The following is a 25,706-nucleotide window of genomic DNA, read 5'->3' on the forward strand; positions in this document are numbered from 1 at the left end:
AAGCATAAAACCTAAAATGGTTGTTCATAGTGCTGCAGAGACGGATCGTGCTTGCTAGCAGCTTTTGAGTGGCAAGGAAAGGCAAATTCTGCACAGACTTCTCCTAAGTGTTGGATGCAAAGCGTTCAAAGTACAACTTTATCCATTTAGGCTTGCACTTAATTTGTTGATTCCTCAAATCTTTTCGAAGAGATTTTAAAGCATGCACTGGTATAAAGGCTGCAGACTCCCTTTGCCTAGAGCAAGAAGAGCACTAGGAGGAAATACAGCAGGTTACAGCTGAACGTTAACGTGCTTTGCAACTGGGCTACGCTCTACATTATTGCAGAGTGGTGCACGCTAACAAAATCCCCTATAAAACCAGTCAGCCAAAACTCCTACGTTTCTAGACGGTCTTTCGTTTCCGTTTTTATGAGATGATATATTCATTCCTCTTGGTGGGGGGGGTGACCTTACTGCCTCAGACGTGTTCTGCCTGCAACCACCGTCTCGATGTGCTCGTTACTTTGGGTCTCAAGTCCCCTCAAGAATTACGAACAGACAGGCAGCACGACCTATCAACACTACATTCAGCTGGTCGCAGCAGCTTGCCCAGCAGGCAAAATATTTTAAACTAGCAATTAACTTCTGCAATAGTAACTAATTAGCCTCAAATCAATCCCTGTAGCCAGCGGGATGGTTTGCTGTCGCAGTTCAGCACTCCCGCGGATGCCGGGGTTCCTGAAGCACAGAGAATAAGCATAGATCAAGGAGGAAGGCATCAGAGACAGAACAGCTTTAATTAACAGACTTTCCCCACCTCTGACCACTGAGATCCCATCTCTTTGCAAATGGCTTTAACAAGTGGATTGGCAAACCGAAGCCCTGCCACAGAGATTTTCCACAAGCAGGTTTCCCTTCAGTAAGTAAAGAAGTTTCACGCACGCCACTTACCTTTTTAATCCTTGCATGTCAAAAACCGTTGGGGAAAGGTGGAAAAAAACCAGAGGCTGCGCTGATGAATAACTAGAAAGTTTTTCCAAACATTACACTCTGCTAGCACTTCAGTTCCTCAGTCATTTATAGTCCAAAGAATGAAATAGCAAGTAACGGAGAAGATCGGGAGCCGTCTGTACCTCCTCAGACACTGGAGAGAATACAGAGAAAGCACCTGGTTTTGCTTAGTTCTCTTCTGTAATTCAGCATTAAACCAATTGGAGGAGGAATGTTAAAAATGAACACTTCATTTTCTAAGTATGTTAAACAATGCAAATGGGGGCCTCAGCCTGGGACAGCTGGTTTAGATTACAAAGCTCACCAACTGGCGAGACTCCTCACAACAACCTCGAGGAGCCTGCCAGGATAAAACACTAACAGCTTGAAGGAAAGCCTCTCCCGCTGCAAACTTCACAGTTAAATGTGCCTCAGAGCAGAGAGCACCGTTATTGGACAGAAACCCTTAACAAGGGACCAGAGAAGGGAAGGGATTGTTTTCCTTGCTCTGAGAACAAAAAAAAAAAAAAAAAAAAAAAAAAAAAAAGAAAAAGTCAGGCTTTTTGGAGGCCCTCTAGCTGGTGTCTCGGACAATGAATATGCAACACTGGCTGCGTCGTGCCAATGGCATACTGATGAAAGGTCTGACCCTCTGGGAGGTGAATAACTCAAATTCATGACGATCGCAGCTACAGGAACGATATTGCTTGGGGATTGTTTGAAAACAGGAATAAACAAATTAAAACACTCAAAGGAAACCAAATGGCTTGTTGACAGACACCAGCCCTTTTTAAACTGACCCCACGCTTAAGGGAGCTGTTTGTGAAAAGAAATATTTCTCAGGAAAGATATATCTTGCAGATCTCCAGTTATGACTGAAGAGGAAGGAAATAAAGTACTTTTTCAGGTGTTTTGCAACTTTGCCACAGGCAGAGCTTTAGTAGGTCAAGCAGAACATTTATGAGATGTGAGAGGTTAGCAATCGGATGCTGCAAAGATCCAAAGATGAACACTGAAATTAAACACAGACATAGTCATAAAATGAATACTTTGCATGTCTGTGGAGTCTTCCATCTGAGGAAACCCTTTATTCCTAAGGAACGTGAAATGTCCGAGAAGATAAAAATCTATCATACATCTCTCTGTAAGAGAATAAGAAATAGAGAAATAGAGTTGTTATAACAGATATTCATAAAATTGGCCCCTAAGCATGGATATCCAGCTCTAGATACAACGGTTGAACTGTTTCAACCCACAAGTCATATCGGTGGGAAGCGTGAGGGCTCCGTACCTCACTAACTGGCTGGAATTGTCCAAATTACCTTTAAAAAATGACAGCACCAGACGCTCCATGACATTTCTGACAATTTGTCTCTTAGTAACTTGTTTACATCACTTCCATTGCCTGGAAAATTAAACACTCTCCTAGAATTATTCAAACATTTGCAGACAAATAAGAACCAATTAACTTATTTAAAATAGACTTCCCAAAAGCTTAACAAAAGCTCACACGAGACCTCTGAAGAAGCTCGCTGGGCATGTTGTGGAGGAAAGTTCTGTCAGGGATCAGCAAACAGGCAAGAGAGAGAAAGCAAAGACTGGGCAAATTTTCATTGTGGCAAAAGGTTGACAGCAAGTACTCTCATTGCTCCATAAGTCCAGTGTTTCTCAACACACTTGGGGATATGGAGAGCTAACAAGTCTGAAAGTAGCAGTGCTTACTGTATCTTAGGTGTGTGGAGATCTACTGAAACCATGAGAAACAGCTCTATAGCCAAGCAGGTGCTCTGAGCATCCATTTGGGTGGATGAAGAACTCGCCTCATAACCTTGTCGATAATCCACTTGCTGATCCACTGGATTTTTCTCACCATCACATGGTAAAATCATTGTACGCGTGCCAGAACCACCATATGAGCGCAGCACCGGTCTGCTCCCACGGAATTGCCTTAGACTAAAGAGGTTTGATTCATCAGCCAACTGGCAGAGGTGCTCCAGCGCTGGAGACAGGAGGTGGATCCAGACCTGACCACCTCAGGGGCTCCCTTAAGAAGGGATACTGTGCAAATGTTTTGATTTTTCCTGTCTCCATCTGACAGCTGGAGTGGATAAAACCCAGAGTGTAAAAAGTGTACCAAACCACAACCTGGGCTCATTTACAGTGCAGTGACTTTTTTTTCCTAAATAAAAGGATTTGATGTCATGGCTAAGCAGAATTTCTGCAGCACCTTTCTGTAACTATCACCAGCCACAAAATAATGAAATGCAGCCACACCCTTCCCACCATTCTCTTTGATATGAAGAGTTGCATAAAGGAAGACGTTTGTGGCACATAAAAACTCTTTTGTTCACCCTATAAAAGCATGGACAACTCAACACATCTTTCAAAACCATCTGCTGACACCTTCAGCATTTACGCTGAGGATGGTGGCTAAACTTCAGGTCTAGCAGCACTCTCACTTCAAGGGTCTCAACTATGCCACAAAATCCACTAGTTTATTTAGATTACGTTGACGATTTCTTTGTCTTCGTGAGGAGGTGCAGAACAGTCCACAGTACAAAATGGGGCTCTGTTAAATAACTGAGTGTGTTCTTACAAGTTTGCTCTGTGCATAGCTAGGGTTGAAACTATAGCTCTAATTATGTTTGGGCCTTGGATTTCAAAAATTGTGTAATATATAACCATAAGGGGCACAAGCTATGTCATACAACCTTCACTCTACCCTCCTTGGATGAGAATACCGAATGTATGAATTACGCCATGCTCCTGCAGATCACGTACAACACTCGGTTAGCAGGAACCCTCGGCACTGAAGGACATAATCTAAAGGCTTCTGAATGCTGTATTTAGGTCAGGGATCTCAGTAAGAGTTAACTACACACTCAGCACTCCTGAACAAAAAGCCTGCTTCACAAAGACAAGTCCTCATCTACTAACTTTTACAACACTTCATCTCCTTTTTTTAAATTCTATCAGAAATAATACTCACACTTCTCCAGAACTATATTTGCCAAATACCCTTCTGAGATGTTCTTGTCATTTTTTAAAGTTCACCCTCTCTGAACATTCTCAAGGACATTGTCAAACTGCAGGAGCAGAGTCAAATCACACAGGTCTGTATGGCGATAGGTGTGCGAGCCCAAAGTCATTGGATGTGACAAGTCTTAGACACCTTTTACACAGTCATACAGACCTGAATTCACCCAAGGACTTTGCCAGTAACTGATGCTTTAAGGTCCTATGTCCAAGCTTTAGATGCTTAAAACATCCATTTTGCTCCCACCAAACATCATGGAACCAAATTTTCTATCAGCAAAACTGGTAAAACACTTAGAGCACAACTGCTGGGCATTTGCAGGATCAATTGCATTTTGATAGCACCTAAGCTCCATGAGATTCACAAGCTGGGCTTTCACCTGACTGTGGTGATTGATCTAAGTGTTCTTGGAGACTGCCAAATAAGCAAGCTTTTAATATTGTCTTACTTTGATATAACACATGACAGGCAGCGGTTTGAACTACACACCGTGCCCTACTGCCACATGAATAGCACCAAGCACCTGGAAAACTTGGTCCCAAACCCTAATTCTGCCTGAAAAGGAGTAGGGCTTGTTTCTTCCACCTCCCAGGACAGAATTCCAGTTGCAACTTCTTGGTGTCTGGGGAGGGTTCCCTCTCCTTTTTCAAAGGTGGGAGAGGTCTGAGGTCTGCTGAGGTCTGCTTCATTCAGTGTCTGAGCTGTAACTGCCATCTCATAACATCAGTGATGCGATAACCTCTTCCAGATGGCTCTGGCCAGAAGCTCAACAGCACAGTCCCACACATATTTTCCTTTCCTAGCCAAACATAACACAAACAAGAATTAACAGTGAAAATTAACGTAATGTGTAATTTTAAAAACATCACTAGTGCTAACTAAAATGTCCTGCGAACGTAGAGTCTCTGAGATGTCTTGGCGCATTGCATCGATGTGCAGGTCGCACTCTGTCATTAGGAAGGGGAAAGGGCAACAGCTCCTGTTGTGCTGAGGTCTCCTGGGGCTGAGTTGTCTCACTCTGGTACAGTTACCAGCTGTGTGAGAAATCCATGGGAAAACCGAGCCAATACAGCATCCCTTCCTTCCCTCCTCGGGCATGTCAGTCTGTCCATCTGAAGCATGGGATGACAGTACCGCTGAGGAGATCACTGCTTCCCAAGATCACTAAGCATAGTTCCCTTTTAATGTTGTAGCAGATGTTCTCAGAGGACCCTACCAGCCAGACCACATAATCTAAAGTTGTGTTTTACCTTATCTAACTCTACATCTTATAGATCTTATAGTAGTGGTCATTCCGATACCAGTTTCTAACAGCACATTTTCTTTTAGGAACAAAGTGATCAGTGTAAAAAACTGGGCACCACTGGTTCCATTCCGAAATGCAACATCACTAAATGTGGACTGGCATCTGAGTCCATTTCATCGCTTTGAAAACACATTAATCATCCCATTAAATGAGGAACAGCAGGATCTAGCAGTATGTATCCTGAAACCCAAACAGCTTAAACCTATGGCCAGTGAACTGCATCTGCTGTAAGACAAAACTGTTCCAGGTGTAGTTCCCTTAGTGAGATCAAGTTCGATGCTCATGGCTGCCTGTTTAGCTGTAGTGTTTCTAGGAAGGTCTAGGAAGGCTGCCTGAGGCAAAAGAGAGTAATATTCTTGGAAGAATGCTTCAGTATTTTTCAGGGTTTTTTTTCCTCACAACAAAAGTAAGGTAAGCAAACAAACTAAAAGCTTTTTATAAGATTGCCAGGAAAAATGCAGAGTCTTTCACAGCATTTTTGGTGCACGTGGCAACTCTCAGCAGGTCTCTTCGTATTACCATTCATTTGCAACAGTATACAACACTCTTCTTGATTTTTCAATCCTTAAGTGACCAGCATTTAAAACTATTTTCCTGTAAAAACGGTATAGAACATCATCCTGTAAGTGAAGACAAAAGATCTCCTTGAGAACTCATAGCTCCCCCTTGAGTTGTTGTGAGCATCGAGAACATGATGCCCTGACCACCGTTAATTTCTTTTTTTTTTTTTTTTATTGTTGTTGAATCTCATCCTCAAGCATAGCTCTGGGAACCACAATTCACATTTTGCCTGAAACTAGACAGGCATTTTAGTTTGTGTTTATTTTATAAGATTGACATGTACATAAGCTAGGCTGCTCTCTTCTCCCCTGCATTTTTGTCAAAGGGTCTAGACAGCGCGGTTGAAAACAATGCTCTTTAATCTCGTGACAAGATGCTTACCAGCCCCTTTTAATAACAAGCATAAATCTTTCATGGCCGGTTTCAGCTAAGAATGACCTTCCATAAATAAAGACCTAAAACTCTTAATACTTCTGGAGCAAGACTAAAGTCTGTTTCTCTATTTGAGCAAGCCAACATTCAGTCTTTGCGAGTGCCTGGGATATAGAAACCATTGGTCTCCAATTATGAGCAGATAGAAGTATGTACTAAAACCTCTCTTAGAAATATTCGGGGATGATTTATTTCATCCTTAAATGCCTCAAAACTGCAGCATCTTTTGCAGTTTCTCAAGTTCTTTACTAACTCGTGCTCCACACCGTAGATGCCAGGCACATCTGCCACAACAGCATCAGCTGGCTGGAGACAGCAGCTCACCCTTCCAGGTTAACCTGGCAGCGCTCCCTGTCCGCTGGGCATCTGTGCTAGTAAAGCATCAGCTTCACCTGTGCCTCCTCCTCTCCCAGGTACTTCGTTTTCATCACACAGAACTCACATTTTGGGTGGGTTTTTGTTTTTTTTTTTTTTTCCTTTCCAGATTTGGTTGAGCATCCATTCTCCTTTGAGCCTGCTTAGGCAATTCACTTTGGTTTTAGCCAGAGCAAAAGATCACCCTCCGTGGCAGCGAGTATATCCTGCATTTTCCATTAAAACACTTCAGGTTCTGAGCAAACCCAAACAAGTCTGTGGAAATGCCATCTCTCAACGGGGATGTTTGAATGTTCACAAGTATGTGCACTATTTTTGTAAGGGCACCTGCCAGAACCCTGCTGATGAATCCAGAGTAGAAAAATATTTGACATCAGCCCTCTCTTCCAGAGCTTCTCTCTTTCCAAGTGGTGGAAAACATTCCCTTTTTAAACACGTTTCACTCTTTAGGTGCACATATAAGCAAAGACTTATGGTTTCTTTTTACCAATAAAACAATCAGCAGAGATGCCCATGTTTTTGGATCTTTTCCTTGTCTTATGATTTCCAGGGTTATACATTCAACAAATACAGGAGTGGGAGAAAGTTTCCAGATGAGGAGAGAGATAATTTTGACTGTTTTGTACTTACTCAGCTGCTATCCTAGCCCCAGAAGACATTTATAAACTTTTCTTCAATCTAAAAACTACTGCACTTAATTTACTTATTCCCATGGCAGGGATTACACCATTTCACAATTTACCTGTTTACTTTTGGGGTTTTCTAAGTTAAAAATGCTGTCTGCAAATAAATTGGCTCTGAAACTAGGTGATAGAAGTGACGTGTGTTGTCTATCTGATTTCAGGCTCATTAGTCACCTCTCTGCAGCCATGAGGGCTGCTGGAAGGAAACGCTTCAGAGCGCGATAGGTGGCAATTCCAGGGAGCAGGGGATGTACCCGTTTGCCAGCTCTGCTGTACATGCACTGCAGGGCTTACGAAGTCTTGCAAGAGGATGCAGTTTACAGCACAGATTATTTCTTTTTTTCTTTTTAATCTGCTGGCCTTTGCTTTGACTTGCGCGGGCTGGCAGAGCGCGAGGAGCTCCGCAGTATCAGGAGCTCCCCTGGCTGTTCCCAGTCCATTCGGGTGATGGGGGGAACCAGAACCTCAAGCATCCATGAGAAAAGCCGGTGGAACTGGACCCTTCTCCCAACAGAGACATTTGTACTGCTAACAAAGCCCCTAACTGCAGCCTGATAAAGCAATCAGTCCCCATTTTGTCCCCTGTTTCAGAGCAAAAATCAAGAGGCTGAAGTTGTGCCAGATGAAGAGAATAGAAAGGAATAAAAACTCTGACAGGTTAAATGTGAAAAACAGAAAAGCAGGCCAAGAAAGTTTGAGAAACAAATCGTAAGAGGCATAAAAGCTAATAATAATTTCTTTTTCAGACACACCAAGAGCAGGAAAACTGCCAAACAGTCTGCAAAGCCAACAGATGAACAAGGTATAAAAATAGTGCCTAGAAAAGATAAAATCACAGTAGAAAGTTAAGTGATTCTTCTTCATCTGCATTTGCTAGAGAAACTTCAAGAGGTTCCCATAGTGGAATTAAAAAAAAATAGTAAAAAAGATCGTATTTGGGAGGATCTGCCTAAAATTGAAGTACCAGCAGAGGAGGTTGTAGAACAAATTAAGAAAATGAAGAGTAGCAATTCATCAGAACTTACTTGACATTTGGAAACTAAGTGTAACTGAATTAAATGTGAAGGTATGTAACAGCTGAATTATTTATCATAAGTGGAACCTCTCGCAAAATCGCCTTAGTACTTAGTAGAAGAACAGAAGGTACCAAATAATATGTTTCCATATAATGCTTAATAAAATACAGAACAGTAAAACCACTATATCAGGCAAACCAGTAGCACAGCACAGCAGACTTTTGTCTTGAACTTTTAGGCATAGATTTTCTTGGCAATTATCCTTAACAACATATCTCAGAAAAATAGCTCTGATCTGTCTTATACGGATTTATTTTAACCTTTACTCTGTTACTTCATGCAACTGCAACTGGCTCCAGCCAACTCCTAACTGGCACCTGCAAATAGCAAACAGGAACTTGTCCCAACTAAAACTTGGGAATTCGGATATAAAGTTTGCTGGGTCTTTCTAAGCCTAGGATTTCATCTACAGCCTTTGCAGCCACCCTTACTAGCACAAGAAAGGGACCATGGAATGGGCACTGAGGCCATATTAGGTGTGGCTAAGACTCCCAGAGGTTTTGGCCCTGGAACATGCCATTGGAGGTCTGCTGAGATACCTTTAGAAGAGGGAAGGACCCAAGAAGTGAAGTCCAACTGCTTTTTGAAGTGCAACTTCTCAGCACCAAGCCCATCTCCTCTCCTCTGCACTTTATTTTTAGGAGCAGTCGTAGATGCATCAGTACCATGGGCGACTGTGGGGCTCAGTGCCAAGCTTAAAGTCAAGGCTTCGTCACTGTGACAGAGTACACACCACCTTCTTCCTGTCAGTTACAGGCTCAGTTCAGTCTCAGTTTGGTCTCTCAGCAGGGGTTTGCTTATACCTCCAGAACTGGAAGGCTGTCCCTTTGGGTTTTGATCAATTCCCATTTTATTTTGTAATGGAAATCTTTTCTTTCATGTAACTAGACTTACTAGTGACATTTGGCCAGGGCAGCGCAGGCTTCAGGTTGGCCGCAAAGCATCTGACTATGAGAAGTGCCAGTACAAGGAAGTTGGAACTGATGAGTTGAGTTCAGGAGAAGACCATCACAGCCAGAGTGGTGAAGGGTCCCGGCATCCTCAGTCCAAGCAGGCTGGTTCTGGGCAGCACACCATAGTCGTCGCTCTGTCGATGATCCAGTAAAGACCTACAAAATCTACAAGACCTTTGCCTGCAGGTGGTAGTCTGCAGGTCCTTGATCCTGCCTCCTCTGCAGACAGTGCGTATTCAGAGTCTGGGTTTGGGTCCAGACAGATCTGGCAAGTCTAGTTATGACTCACTCGGTTTTCTTTAGAATCCTGCACTCCTCAAATTGTTGTAGTTTCATAATAAGCCTCCTCTAAGTTAGCTCAAAACCATTAAACACATCTGTTCCTGCTCCTATTGTCAAAAATAAGGCAGTCTTCTGTTTGCCTTCATTTTTATTGGCATCCACTACTTCAGCATAGAGAGCAAAGTGCAGTCTAAATATTTTCCAATTCTATTTCCAGAAAAAAGTTTCAGTTTTGATGACTCTTTTTCAGTGCTCCGGTCTACCATTCAAGCTACTTTCTTTACTATGTTTTTACTCCTGGTACAATTTAGTGTTGGATCCATGGTAGGGCACGTAAATAGAAACATATGGATGAATTGAAATCAACTCAGTGATTTGCTTGTAATTCTGAAAACACCCTTTTATTACAAACAAAAGGGTCACTCAAGTACTTTAATACCTTATAACAATAGAGAAAACTGCAGGAGATGGGGAAACATTTTAAACATTAATTTTACAACCAGTCCTTTCATGTGGCTGGCTCCCCCCACGACTAGCTGAATCCTTTACTTCCCTTCCTATATGCAGTTTCTCAGACATTTGCACCACAAAATGTTCAGGATCACTCTCACAGTCACTAATAATTCTTCTGAGAAATAACATTCGCAGCTCTTGTCTTTTAGACGTGTTCCCGTTTAGGAACTAATATTTTTATCCAACTCGCCTTATTTGTTCAGAACTGCTACTACCACTTGCTGCTGTGCTATTTACATCCCACTGCCACTTTGTTGCTTAAGCTAAATATATTTTTATTGATAATGCTATACTTACTGTTCAGGAACCCCATGGATTGAGGATACCCTATTTGTATATATCAGGGCACCTTTATTTAATTGTATAAATCCAGTTGCCTCTGCCAAACTTAGCACGGGCTCCTGTGGCATTGCTCCCCAAGACTGTGTCTATGGGCAGTGTCCAAAGGTCAAATTCTCAAAACCTTAGCATGCGCTTAGCTCCTGACTCCCTAATTTACAAAAGTTTAAATTTAAAGCATTATAACTCTTGGCTTCCTCTTTAGCAACGCTCCCCATTCTAGGGTGTCAGGAGCTACCACCACTCTGCTTTTACTACGTCGAGATCAATCATCCAACTACCCTCGCCTGATAGAAAAACACCTTCACAGAAAGCTGCCAAATGATAAAATACACACTGTTCCAAGTGTGTTATGTGCTTCTTTTGCCCGACCCCTTGGACTATTAATTATTCCATCAACAAACATTAGATACAAAGTGGCTGTGCTACAGTGATGGCTAATAGTTACTATTTCGTAATGATATGAGACATACATCCTAGCTGCCTTAAATCTATAAAACCTCCTTGGTTCGTGCCCCAAAGCTGCCCATGCTGCGATACAATCCATCTCGCATGACCATCCTGAAATTCACAGGGGTAACACAGGCAGCACCTCACGCTGCAAACGAAAACCTTAGGGTGAAGCATCCAGAAGCACTGCCAGATTCCCCTCACCTTGATCGTATCGGTTGACGTTCCAACCATATGCAGAGAGAGTTAGGTTTCCTTTACACTAAGGGAGACGGACCAACATTGCAGGTTGTTGGTACAGCGAGGGTCAGACTTGCCCACTTTGTTAACAAACACAAAAAATAGGCATAAGCAGTTTGTTTCCCTGATACCCTTGATCTGTAATCTGTCTGTGCTTGTTGAAATGCCACATGCGACCAGGTTTCTGAATTCTGTTCTGTTAATCATTGACAAAATCCTCTAATAATAGTTGACCATAACTCAAATATTACTACCTTTTTCCACAGACTTAATATGTTTGAAACGGTTCTCTCATTAAAGCAAATGGTTAATTACAAGCATTGAAAACTCAACTGAGCCATGAGGAAATATGACTTCTGGTCTGTTCCCTGGCAGACACTGCATACAATTTCTTTCACTCATTTACTCACACAATTCCCACCTGATACACATGCGAAACTCTCTGCTCCTGACAAGTTCAGCAGCCACGTGAAGTACCAAGACTAAACCACAACACCACTTTCTTGGTAACAAGAAGGGTCTTCCCAAAGCCTGGGGAACATTATCAGCGCTGTTGAAAAGCAAGTATTGAGTTCTCTAGCTGTATTTCTCTGGGGACAAGCAGAAGACCACAACCTCTCACACACACTTCAGCAGGAGCAAATGTACTGATAAAAGTGAAGCTGAGAAGGTTTTGATGCAAGACACACATGAAATACTCTCATTTTTTAGGATGTTGTAAGGAAGACAACTCTTGTATTGCATACACCAAACGATACTAGTTATTTTGGGGTTTGTCAGGACACTCGCAAATAGCAAAGCACATTCAGAAAGACATTTTCTAATCTTGGTGGCAAAGAACAGCCTTTTCTTCAGAAAAAAATTCACCTTCAAATTTTCTGCTGTCAGAGGCACATTTTAGCTAGAATTCAGTAAAGGAGCACAGGTGCTGTCCCAACCCCCTCTTTTTTTACCTTAAACTTTTATAGAATCACAGAATGGTTTGGGTTGGAAGGGACCTTAAAGATCATCTAGTTCCATCCAACCCCCCTGCCATGGGCAGGGACACCTCCCACCAGACCAGGCTGCTCAAAGCCCCGTCCAGCCTGGCCTTGAACACCTCCAGGGATGGGGCAGCCACAGCTTCCCTGGGCAACCTGGGCCAGGGGCTCACCACCCTCACAGTAAAGAATTTCTTACTAATGTAGTAATGTCTCATCTAAGTCTCCCCTCTTTCAGTTTAAAACCGTTCTCCCTCGTCCTATCACTACACTCCTCAATCAAGAAAGAGGCCCTCTCCAGCTTTCCTGGAGCCCCTTTAGGGGCTGGAAGGGGCTCTAAGGTCTCCCCGGAGCCTTCTCTTCTTCAGGCTGAACAACCCCAACTCTCTCAGCCTGTCCTCACAGCAGTGGGGCTCCAGCCTCTGATCATGTTTGTGGCCCTCTGCTGGACCCGTTCCAACAGGTTCGTGTCCTCCTTTATGCTGAGGATTCAGTAAAGGAACATGGGTGCTGTCCCATCCCCCTCTTTTTTTACCTTAAACTTTTGACTTGCTCTGAATCTGCATCTCTCTCTGAGCAATTCAAGATGTCGCTCCTCTTTGAGCTGCCAACTCCACAACTACATGCAAACATTTGAAAGACATTCTTATCTCGTCAGGTGACGTAGTGGCATCCATGCCCAGCTTCTGCAACCACAAGAGCCATTCCAGCTGCGGTACTACAACGTGAGCAAGAATTTATAGTTACAGGAGGAACTCTAAATAGCGTACATCCACACTGGAAGAAAATATTGCTGTGGTAACAGGAATAAAACAGTATTAGCAGAAAGCAGACTTAAGAAAAGCGGCATTTTCTTTCTGGTTGTAACTAGGAGTAGCAAGGGAGCTGCTTGCGTTTCCTCAAAGGGGGAAACATTTGTGTACGGTTCCCAATGAGAACAATCCAAAACCCACAAAAAACCACACAACCAAAGGTGTAAAAGAACTCAAATCAAAATGGCTACAAATAGAGAATAAGGGGTGTTTTCAGTCTGCTTAAGAGGCCTGGGAAATGTTTTTGGTGTTACTGTGGATATCCACAGTAATATTTATTAGCTGATCATCACAGACCAAGAAAGGTTAACCTTTTCAAAGGCAGTTTGGCAGAGACTGACAGAAACTTGAGTGCAAGCGATACTAATTTTAAAGTCTAATCTGCGAGAAGCTCTTTACACAAGAGTAGAGAAAGATTAATTCACTATCGGTGCTCAAGGATGATGCACAACATCTGTGAACATTTAAAAAGAAATTAGACTTAACCAGCAATGCCACAAGCTCAGTAAGAAGGCACAGTGTGACCCCAAATTACTTAATATGGGCACTTACTGAATGATAAATGCCCCTTTTTATGCATGAAAAAATTAAGTTATCTTCCAATTGTTATTTCCTACAAGAAAAACAAGCCTTTAATCACTTGATACAATTTCCTTCTGCTTGGCAAGATGTTTGAGAGTTTCAGCAGCACGGTGGAATTCCCAGTTTGGAATAAATTTGCCTGAGTTAGCTTTTCAACAGATCTAACACAACCAGCAAACAACAGGCACATTTCTTGCACACTTATGCTGATAACAGGCTTTAACGACTACTTCCTACACAAGTATGTTTCAGAGTTAGAGAGGCGATGCTTTCAGATACTGAAATTGAGAATGCCATACTCTTCCATAAGCTTGAGATGAATACAGTAGTCCAAGACTCAGTGTTGCACCACTGTAAACAACATGGCACATACTAATTGTTTTTTCCTTTAAATAAAAAAATGCCAGCCACTGTCTATTCCTTTATATTTTATTGAAGACTCATTTCCATATTTAAGCTTTGCGGGGCTGCAAATAAGTTCAGCAGTATATAACGGCACAACAAAATAGAACAAAAATTGTAGGCTGGTAATTCTTATATATTATTTTCTAAGAAAGCTAATTAGAAGCTTTCCACCTGAAAGACAACTACTCCAGGCAACAAACTATTAAACTTACTGTGAGGGGAAAAAAAAAAAAAAGAGACAAAATAAAACAAATACATACAGTGCTTTTAATTCCTCAAGCCTTACTGCTACCACTGCCATATGTTTATATATACATAGATGAATTTTATGTATGTTTTTAAACATTGACAAAAGTATATCAACACAAAGACTACTTTGGTTTGAAGGTCTAGATAAATCATAGACTCCCCTCTGTTTGAAAGAATGCATGAAGCTGTAATCCTTGCTACTTCCACAGTATACTAATGTCTCTCCATATTAAACAAATGTTTCTACTTTTTCTTCAAGTATTTAAATCTACTCCCAAACTGGGAGTGTTTGAGAGGATGTGACATCACATTTACAAGGTTGAGAAAGTGATTCTTGAACTTCATTATGATAATGCTGCAATAAAGTTATCAAAACTGGCAGTAAGAAGACCTGAAGGCTTAAAATTGGAAAGCTGTCATGAGGTATGTGATAACGTGCAATACTTACAAGGCAAGCACCTTCCATTCTGTCTCTTCTGCTTTATCACTCAGTCGCTGCTATGTATATCCCAGGTAGCTTGCCTTATTAATAACTATTTATGCAAAATGAGTTAAGAACATGAATAAGAAGCAACAACAAAACACAGTCTGGGAACTAACATTTGGTTAAAAAAAAAAAAGTCTTTCTACATGCGTCACTATAATGTGACAAATTCTATGGCTGTATGTCTGTGATTAACTGGTTAAATGCAGAAGAGTTTAATTTAAAAAAAAATTGTGCTTTCTTTTACAGTAACAATTAGAAAGATCAAGCAGTTACTTCCTTCTCTCTGTAGAATGCAGAATGAGCAAAGAACAGCAAAAAATGAGAGCCTAAAGAGGAGAATGGAAAATCCTAACCCTTATTTTTCCCCCTTATATCAACTTTGCAAAATTAATTCCTTACTAGAATTATGTTACCTTACCACTAAAGATAACTGACAGCTTATTAAACCAAAACTAGGGGGGGCATACTCTTTTTTGTCTTGCAAAAGCAAGGTGAAAGACAACAATTAAGTTAAATGAAGAATGAAAATTTTAAACTACTGCACCTGCTTATGAATTCCACAGAGAATTTTTTTCCCCTCTGCTGCTGTGTGAAAGACACACACAATTAACAGGACGGACTACATGAGTCACATACTTCCACGTGGGAAATTGGTAAGGTAAACATATACGAAACAGTTATCAAGCAAAAAGTAAACACAGAAGAAAAATCAGAGGAAAACCTATATCTGCTAATCTTTCAATAAAAACAAATCTTGAAGTTTTATAATACTCTGTGAAACAGTCGAAGAAAGAAGAGAGAAACGAGGAAATGAAGTTGTTCTACACTTTTCAGTGGGAAAGTACTGCCTGGCACACAGAGCACATTTGATTTCTAACAAAGCAATAAAACCCACCACTGTAGTTGTGGAATAAGCCCTAGAAGTGAGACCTCTCAGCCATGGGGACTTTCTCCATAGTTCAACAGACGTCCTACGACTTAAGGACTGAAGCCTCTTATATCTCTTCTATAGAGGATTTTCTTCTCTCTGAAGCAGCTTAATGAGGAACTCTGAAGTTCTTCGATACCTTTGCTTGGTTTTAGATTTCCCTCCTCAAACTCATAGCTCACTGTATAAATGGAACTGATTTACAGCATGCAGAAACAAATGACCTTATCACGTTTTATTTATTGGCATTTATAAAGCTTCCTGGAAGAGAAGCATGTACATATTAAGTTCTCTGCAATTAAAGAAAAAAATTGTACAAAAAAGTTCAGATCTGCTCAGTTAGTATATTGAGAGGATAGTGAGCAGCATGAGTCCATTTGAAATTCACAATATCTAAGTCACATAATTTTTAAAAACTAAGCATTTCCTTCTGCTTTGGCTCACCCAAAGCCAATTTTATCCTGAAGCAGCTAAATAGCCTTAAATAGACATGACTAAAGAACACGAGAGACTGCACAGAAGCCATCTGATTTCAGTTTCCTTTGTATTTGTTATAGAAAAAGGTACCTATTCCAGTCCAGTTTAAATGAAGATGTACATTTGAAGTACCACACCGAAATGTTCTCAGCCGAGGTAATTTCAAATACTCATTACATTTACTATGTAATGCAGAATTTACTTTGGTATACTATGTGTGGCTGCTATCCTTTAAATAATCAAACTTCCAAATTAATTATCTTGTCTATAACGGAGTAAAGAAATTAAAATAAAAATTCAACATGGTCAATCCACTTCCAAATTTGCATAAGTCTTCCATAAAACACAAACATACTGCAGAAAAGGGACTCAGGCAGTTCTTAAGGTAAATACAATAATTAAGAAAACTTTGCTAGATTTCAAGGCAACAAAAGAAATTTCACTATTTGACCTCTACATAAATAAATGCAAAGATTTCTTGCATTATTTTGCTTGATTCTGTACAAGTTTCAGTAATTAATTTTATTTAAATATAACTCTTACAACAATTTGATCCAGGATCTTAATGAAAATGAGATGTAAAGGTTGACAGTTCTAATATAGAACTTTCACAACAGTTATTTTAACACTGACTAAACAAGGAATGGAATACAAAAAGATTTAGGAATTACACATTTTAAACTGAAGATGTCTTATCTCAGATTCACTATGAAGACGACTTTTGCAGGATGTCTCTCCTGGTTCTATCCTTTAGTATGCAACTTCATTGTTTACCTACCAAACAAAGCGTACAAGTTATCACAGCAAAATTTACAGAATAATTGACTTTGGCCTTGGTCTTACAAAGACCTATTTACACATTTGAGATAAGTAAGCATCTTCTTCCCTTTAAATTCTATATACGTGTTCAAGCTTTAACCCTATGTTTGGATCTACAAAATCCGCAAGATAAAGTGTCTCTCAAATATACATCTTAGACCATTAAAGTGTCTTTATATATGTGAACCTATCTTTCGCTAAATTACCCACTCTGCATCACATGGACACATCTAGAAAATGACGCACTCGCTTCCACAGTTAACTCCTTGGTGCTGATGGGTTTGACTGCTGAAAGCAGCTATTAGTAGGGGGGGAAACTCAAATCATTGTGCAAAAAGAAATGAACATGCCTCAAGTTGCCCCCAAATGTGACGAATCCTGTAAAATAAGAGAAACGGGTCCTAGTGCACATTAAGCAGATGTCATAAATTGTGTGTGGAAGGCTGCAGCTGCTCAATAATCACACTCCCATGTGCTCACCATCTTATTCTTTGGAGTTTGTGTCATTTGAACACCTCAAATAAGAACCATTTTGGCTGGAGATTTTATTTTAATTTTATTTTAAAATTCTGGTTCTCAAAGGCCCACTGCCAATGGCAGATCATTTTAATGGAAAAACGGATCTCAACACCAAAGAGTTAATGCTGTCTATGCATAACTGAAACAACTCAGAGTATAACTGCGGTTTAAAAATCCTTCAATTTGTTTTGTGACAATCTAGCAACAAGATAGATTTTTTTTTTTCCCCCTCAGTTTAAGATTTAACCCTCACCCAAAACTAATGCCTGCTATAAAGAAGGCAGTTCCTCATGCCACTATTAGAAGTTCCAAAGCACTGGTTAGTTCATAATTAAAAGAAAAGCAAGGTACAATTGCAAACGAGTACGTGACTTTTTACAGAAGGCCTCATTGTGGTAAATTATATACAGCATAGTGTTCTCATTTTCCTTAAAGTGCTACTATCATCATATTGATACAAGATCATTTATTGTTTTAGGAGGTCTTTGAGTACAGCGCCAGCACTGGCATCAGGAGACACTGGCAGCGGCGTAAAAGTAGGCAACGCATCAGAAATCGGTTTCATAAGCAGATGTCCAGAACTACTAGCAGGTGTTATCAGAGGCACTGCTGCAGATCGAGGTGCTAAAAATGGATTTATATCTGGTCTTCTGCTCGTTCCCGAGACTGCGGAATCTGAGATGTAAAACAAAACCCAACAAGAAAACCACTTTGTTAGAAAGCATGTGTTAGTCTACCCAATATTTACAGCATTTGTTCACAAACACATTCAAAAATTGCTTACTTTTGCAACGTGAAAATACTATCTTCTTGCTATGGACCATAGACGCTCTCAAAGACTTTCATTCCCTCTGTCTTCTCTCATCTTGGATCTCATCTGCCACTGCTTCTTTTTCTGGACAATTCCTATGTCTACACTTCAGGCCACCAGTTACAAGCCTGACTTAAAGATCAGGTACAGACCTGCCAACCATATTGTGCTTGCTGGCAGCTGACATTCAGTAACAGCTCAGGCCACCCAAAAAAAATGATACATCTCTGTCACAGGCAACCTGAACACCCTTTGCCTGCAGTGCCGGACATGAAATACCTGTCACATTGACTCTAGCACAATGCAAAGGCGCAAGGGCCCTTGTGCACGCACTACAACGTGGCGCACAGGTAGGTTTTCCCACCCCATGGTGTATTGGCACAGCTTCCCCAGGAAACAGCCCCAAGAAAACCCCCGTAAATAAACACCACAGACACAGTGAGCCACAATTTAGTCTTGAGACAAAACTTAACGTTTGGTCATTAGTCAAATTGTAACAAAATGTTAGTTTTAATACATTATTAATAAACTATTTTTTTTTTTTTAATCTAACAAATCGACTTGCCCCTCCCCAACTTCCCCCATCAAATCCTCACTCAGCTCCAGATGTAACCTGTTCTCAAGGTTCCTACACCAGATGCAGAGCAGAAACTAAACTGACATTCCCATATCAAACTAATTGTTTGGATAGTTGATTTTATTCAGATTTTTTTGTTTAAGCAAAGTCTTTCATCCTGTAAACATTCTAATTCTCATAAATGCTTTTCTGTGTGGATATTATACTGACATTTGTGCCCGGTACTTAAAAACTGCTCCCATACGGTCCACTTCTAGGAACAAAAAACTTAAATGTACCCGAACAATTAAAGGGATTATCTATAACAGGTGTCTAAGTTTTACAAGCCAGCAATTTAGCTCCTGAATGGATAAAAGGTATCAGGAATTTACTTCTTCCAGACAAGGACACTGTTTTTTTACTAAGTAAAATAGATACTTTACCTCTTATATTGCTGTTATACTACAAGGAAGAAGAGTAAGAAGAAAACTAAACTTAATTTACATTTATTAAAAAAATAAATACTGCTTTCAGAGATAAAATGGTATTTCACAGTAGACATTTATACTTTGTAACATCCAACTACTTTAGGTGAATGGAAAGAGGGTGTTTAAGCATATATATCTCTCTATGTGGATCTATATATTACATAGGTTTTTGGGGTTGGGTTTTTTTTTGTTTGTTTGGGGTTTTTTGAGTTTACAGTTAAAGTTTCAATCAGAACAAAGCTTCTGCAAATCATGACTGTATTTTGGTAAAGTCTTAAATAAATGCACATAAAAAAATCAAGCACAAACTGGATCACTTAAACTGAAGATTTGGATCTTACATTACTTAGACAAAAGCGCGCTATTTCAACATGCATAATATAAGCAGAATTGTTCTCTGCCTCAGAAAAATCAAAGTTAACACTCATGCACAGCTTATAGAGATTTCAAATCAGGCCATACACTTAACTGATTTTCTTTCAGTCCTCTCTGAGCAACCAGGTTCTACATACCAGAGAGGCACTGCAAGGCTGGTATTACGTGCATTCTTCACTCAGTGAGACCCAAGCTGATCAACGGGGATGCTGAAAATCAGGACTGGGTTCACTGATAAACCATATGGCGCTGTCTGTGCGGCATCTGTTTGGCTTTAACAGGTGCCATTAAAGCCTTTCCATGTCAAAGGGAATTTGCTCCCTCAGTCTTCTGTATTGAGATTTTCGGAAGTGGGGTACAGAAGCAGCAGGAAGGAAGGGTGGAGGAAGAAGAAAAAAAAAAAAAAAAAGAAGAGAAAGCAGGAAATTGGGGGTGGTGGCAGGGGGAAGAAATCAAATTCATAATTTACAAGTGAGAAAACAGAGAGTCACTGAAATCCCCTTGAAAATTCTGCCTTTAGTCATTTATGTTCTGTGTAAAGATTCAAATTTTTCTTCAAATGTTACCTTGCATTTGACTGTTGGATGGAGTACTGCTGGTTTTACTACTTCCTGCTGCTCCTAAAGGTTTCATATCATGAACAGAGAGCTTGGGTGGAGGAAGGCTTGGGCAAGACTCTGTTTCGAGGAATTTCACAAACAATTCTGAAAAAGACTACAAGAGGCTACCAGTTACTATATTTTACTGATGCTCTGTTGAAAAGTATGTAAGTTAAAAACACATAGGTACATAAAACACAAAGCTGTCAGCAGCCTCCAAAAAATTCTGCACTGCTACTTAATACTAAGTATTTAGTACTTGGTACTAACTAGTCCTTAGTGAGTGACAATGAAATTTATTTTCAAAATACAGGTTTTTTTGCTGTCTCAGTAAGTGGTGTTTATGTGAAATTGATAAACTCTAAAGATAACATACATACTTCCACCATGGTTCCATTATTAATTTAAGCCAATTGTTTCAAGAATCCCACGCTGCTGCTGATATCAGAGTATTTCCTGTGTCCATGCTCAAGCAAATAACTTCTCCAGAAACACATAAAACTTAAACATTTAGCTTAAAACACATTGCTTTCTTTATTTGACAAAAAGTCTTGAATAAAGGAAGCATGGAATGATTAGGGTGTCAGTAGCACCACAAGATAAAGTTTTGCTTAGTAAAGCCTGTACTATACATACAAAAGCATTAATTTTGCTATTTTACATCCATAGTTAATCAGACCACAATCCTCTGGCAGCCTAAGTGCCTGCATTATTTTAGTGGGCAAAACCCAATCCCTACACTTTAAGTTAATTTACAGGAATCCATTCTCAATGTGAAAAGTCTAGCTCAATGAGCAGAAATCCAAAGTGAATCCAGAAACCCCAGTCCCTCAGTGCTCTATCTTTGAGTGCATTATTTACTGGTCTGCAAAATGGAAAGCTCCATAGGTTAACTGCTCCCATGGACCATGCCATGAGAACTGTTGCTTTACAGTATTTGAAAGCTTAAAATATCAACGTTATATGCTGTACATAAGAGGCTCCAGCTGCAGCAGCTGCAAAAACTTTTCAAATTAAATTTAAAGGACATATGGGAACACAGTCATCAAAATACAATGTCATGGTCTTCTATACTATTGAGTATTGCAGAATTCCAGACTCTTACACGTATTTAACCTCCAGCACTGTCAGTTTGCAAGATAATGTCCATACTGTAAGAAGTCAGTGATCCCAGGAACCAGTGGAACAGTAACCAGATTTCAGTATTAGCCCAACACTTAGTATTGTATAATTTTCATCAATGCCTACATATTTATTTAATGCAGAAAAAAACCCAAACAACTTATGCCAAAGCAGTTGCACAATACACGCAAATAATGCAAGATACAGTAGCATCAGTAACTGAAGCTCAATATACTGATGAGCCAAATATCAGCACTGCCCCAAATATGCAACTGCCCCATTTTTTCCCACTCAAACATAGAGAATGCACAATTAATTCTTACACTATTAAAAATGTTCTGATGAGTTGGCCTCAAAGGTGTACTAGGGACACTCTTTGATCCAGCTCCTCCACCAAGCCAGCCAGTCACCCATCTCGTAACTCCTCTTTGGTCTTCACATAATAACTAGAAAGTATTTAAAAAAAAAAAATTAGGAAAACAAAAATAAAGCAGCAGACAAAAGAAACAGCAACATTGTGCTCATTATATTTATTCACCATAACTATGTGGGGAATCCTACAGATAAATAAAAACTTTAATTACTGTCAAAATCTTATTCTCTGCCCCCAAAGACTGGTAGTCTAAAAACCCGGCTCTTTATTTAAAAAGATAAGCCCCACATTCTTCACATTACCTACTGGTACTTAGAGAACTGGCTTACTTTTCTGTGACTAACATATTACAGCTATTATACACAACAGCACAAAGTTAAATCCCTTCCTTTCTGCATCAGCATTCCTCAGCAAAATGAGATCCATTCTATCAAAAAATGTTATCAAACAGTTCCATTAAGATCAGCATGTCCCACATAAAAAATTAACTCAGATGAGAGAACAAAAAACGTACTTTCCCCACAAGAAATGCAGTGAGAGTCACATCTAGTTTAGCAGCAAGTTATTCTATTTGCAGGCAAGGATACCACAAATAAAACAGGATGTCTAGTGTTCTGGAAAGTATTACCTGATCAAGTTCTTCCTTTTTTATTCCCAAGATACTTCCCATTAACCTTAACACTTCAGTACGTTTATTTTTTGGAGTATGAAAATGTCCAACAAAGAGGTTTCTCATCAGGAGCCTGCAGAACAAAGGAAGCTCGTTATACAATCTGCTCTTGGGTAACAGTTGATACTGTAATATTGATTCCTCATACTCGTGGTTAATTTTACAATAATCCAAATAAACATATCTAATACAAGGAAATAATGCGGTACCTCAGCAATTTCCTTCCCCAACAAGTTACAACATTTCTTATAGGGGAAGTGTTAATTTGGACAGTATTTGATACATTCTACGCAGTACGGTGAAACTGAACTGAGCACGAGCAAGGTTTGACGTAGGCATTACAATTAGGGAAAAGGTTTATTCTAAGATCTTGACTCAGAAGAGCATATAGGTGTTTCTATGCAGTCCCAAATCAAGATGTATGGCAGGGGACAGGGGAACCCATTTGCCTATCCCCATTTCAGTTCTAACGGCTAAAGAGAAGGAAAAAAAGAGACCAAGGAAGAGAGATTTACACACATCCAAGTGATGCTAGCTACACAAAAGGGCTTGCTGTTCACACCTTAGACATTGTTAACAGACGTTCATTAAGAACTTTCATCTCCATTTGCACAGCTCACGCTATTGAAGGACACTTCTACTTAAGAAACTTATCAGTAATCCAACTTTACATACACATTGGTTTTATGAATCAAAATTGCTACTTATAACCACCAAGCAATGGAAAAATGTGAAAATAATCAAAGTATAATTACAAGATCACATAGAGAAACCCAGTTCTGCACTAGTCTTACAGCTGTGCTAGTAATGTATCTGTACATTGTGAGGAATAAAAAATAAAAATGTATATCAAGTTTTTCATTAAAGACTTACTTGTCCACTTTTCCTTCTGTGCTGTTCATAAGATTCATTAGTTTATTTTGTACATCTTCTAACATTTCTCTTCTGATCTCACCTATAAAATGTTAGGTCACAGCAATTAAAAATTGAAACTTCAAAACTTTGTTGCAAAACTTATAAATAATACACACATTTGGAAATAAAAATGTTAATATTGTTATAGTGCTTTCAAAAAAACAACAAAAAAACCATCTTGATATTTTGTAAAAAAGTGTCAACTTAAGTGATTATTATTTGAAGTAAGCTAAAACTTTCAGACCGATAGTCAATGCTAAAGTCCAGAAACACACAGAAATAAATCAACTGCAGACAGTCTGACGAACTGGTCTGTTCCACCTAGATAACACAGAATTGGGAAGAAATTCTTGATCAAGGTCTATGGTTGTGTGGTGGCGATCTTTTTCATAACCTGACCAAACTGCATGTGGCATCAGGTCTTTTGATCTCAGTACTTAACCTCAAATATTTCCTAAACCCAGCTATTCTGCGTACTCTACTCTCAGGTTGCTAAAGCCTTGGAGTACTAAGGAGTTCTTCAGTCTCCCAGGAGAATGACCGGTTGGCAGAGCAATATCAGTGACTTGTGGGTCTCTTCTGTTAGGACTTTTCCCGCTCCTGTTAATCAATACAAGCTCTTGAAACAGCACGCTGGGACATACCAGTGCATCCTAGAACCAGTGCTGTGCTTCACAGTCCAGTATACTGGCAAGAAAGGCTCTGCAGAGATTTATTCAAGATTCCCCATACTTTTGGGAATATAAACCTTCAGGTAAAAATGGCAGAGATGAAAACACCACAGCTACCGTGAACCAAAGACAAAACTGAGAGGAAAATGGCAAACACTTTCAGTCAGGTATCATGGCCTGCAAATGAAGTGAATGGGCCAGTATTGTAAGTTAATTAGTACAGGGCTGTCTAGGAGTGTGCTAGGAGTCACTACACAGATTTTCTGCCTTTTTTGCACGCTGACTCCAAGTTCTCATACTGTTGTGTAGTGGTTGCAATGAAATTGGTTCATCTAAGATATCACAACACTGATAATGATATTCTTGCCCTATAGAAAGGACCCTATTTTTCCTCTCCACAAACCTGAAACAGGAACTATTAGAAGAGTAAGAGAGGAGTTAAGATCCTGCATTCATTACTGCTATAACTTTTCAGCTTTCTGAAATTCCTGCTCTTAATCAATTATTTGTCTACTGTCTACACATTTGAGCCTCGCAATGTCAGAGTGTTTAATATGAGGGAGATACAAACATAATAGTCCATTTCATTAAAAGGAGCCATGGCATGATACTGTTACATTCACTCTTGCCCAATAATTTCACAGCACTAACTTCTCTACAATTCTAAAATTCTGCTAACACAAATAACTTGCTAGCTTAAATACAGAATACACACAAACCCCGATCACTCAGTGTCAGTAACTCTGTTTTCCTCTGACCTCCCACAAAACTCATAAAAATAAAGCTCATAATAAAGAAAAAAGAATTCTCCTAGAAGTTTTACTTGCCATAAATATTTTACAACATTCTGACTGTAAGGAAACAAGGCACAAAGCTTCCTCCTTATAAAAACTCAAGATACTTTTATCTAGTTCCTAGTGTATCCGATGTTTGTGTCTACACAAGTTTGTACAAAAAACACAGAGTAAAAAGTGCTAGAAAAACTTATCTCACTTAAATCCTCAAACGCAGGATTTAAGAACACTGGCAGTAAAACATTCTCAGACAAGAAAACAAATAATTACAAGATAAAAAGAACTGTCAGAAGATAAACTACAAATGGCTTCACCTCAAGACAGCAAAAAATAATTTTTCAAACTGGGGTTCTGCAAGATACTACCTTTGAAGTTACTTTTCTCCTAATAAAAGTACAAGTAAGTCTAATCACACACAGAAGTTTGACAAATATATAATAATATGAACTATCCATGTGAAGGTCAGCTCTACAAGCAGAAACGATGAGCTTTTTTTCCTCTCTCTCTACAAGGTTGAATGCTTATCTTCAAATCCTACAGAAAAACTGCCGACCTACTTAATTTCTCTACCATTTTTACACTTCTTGAGCTCATGCTAATTAAAAGCACTCCATTTAAAAAAACAAAACAAAACCTACAAAAGATACATTTTTCTTGTATCTATCTTGTAGTTGATTTCTAAAAATGGATACAACCTAACATGTCCTGTTCAAATACTCCACATCTTTATATAAACATTTTACTTCACAAATGTGAATTTCAGAGAGTAGGGAGTAGAATAAACTAACAAGTGTCATGCTGAGAAAGTTCTTATTCAAGGAATATAAGGATTGAGCTCCTTATTCAAAACAAGTT

The 25,706-nt window shown here is 39.6% G+C and overlaps 2 protein-coding genes across 6 annotated transcripts in view; both read right to left on the minus strand.

The window, feature by feature from the left end:
- FBLN5 (fibulin 5) overlaps positions 1-1,442 on the minus strand; it is a 45,606-nt gene extending 44,164 nt beyond the window's left edge. Inside the window, exon 1 of the mRNA XM_054200537.1 lies at positions 934-1,442. Within this exon, the coding sequence (XP_054056512.1) occupies positions 934-950 (17 nt within the window). The 5' untranslated portion in view covers positions 951-1,442. The remainder of the gene's footprint in view (positions 1-933) is intronic.
- A 12,562-nt stretch (positions 1,443-14,004) lies between these two features.
- Positions 14,005-25,706, minus strand: part of TRIP11 (thyroid hormone receptor interactor 11) — a 36,960-nt gene continuing 25,258 nt past the window's right edge. For 2 of the 5 annotated variants that reach the window (XM_054198385.1, XM_054198388.1), the window contains 5 exons: positions 23,345-23,426; positions 22,430-22,544; positions 21,752-21,874; positions 20,274-20,421; positions 14,005-18,152 (listed from right to left, as the gene is read on the minus strand). In XM_054198385.1, coding sequence (XP_054054360.1) covers positions 17,944-18,152; positions 20,274-20,421; positions 21,752-21,874; positions 22,430-22,544; positions 23,345-23,426 — 677 coding nt within the window. In that variant the 3' untranslated portion in view covers positions 14,005-17,943. The other 3 variants (XR_008465913.1, XM_054198387.1, XM_054198386.1) reach the window with 3 other exon arrangements.

Source organism: Rissa tridactyla, chromosome 4, assembly GCF_028500815.1.
Source record: "Rissa tridactyla isolate bRisTri1 chromosome 4, bRisTri1.patW.cur.20221130, whole genome shotgun sequence".
NCBI lineage: Eukaryota > Metazoa > Chordata > Aves > Charadriiformes > Laridae > Rissa > Rissa tridactyla.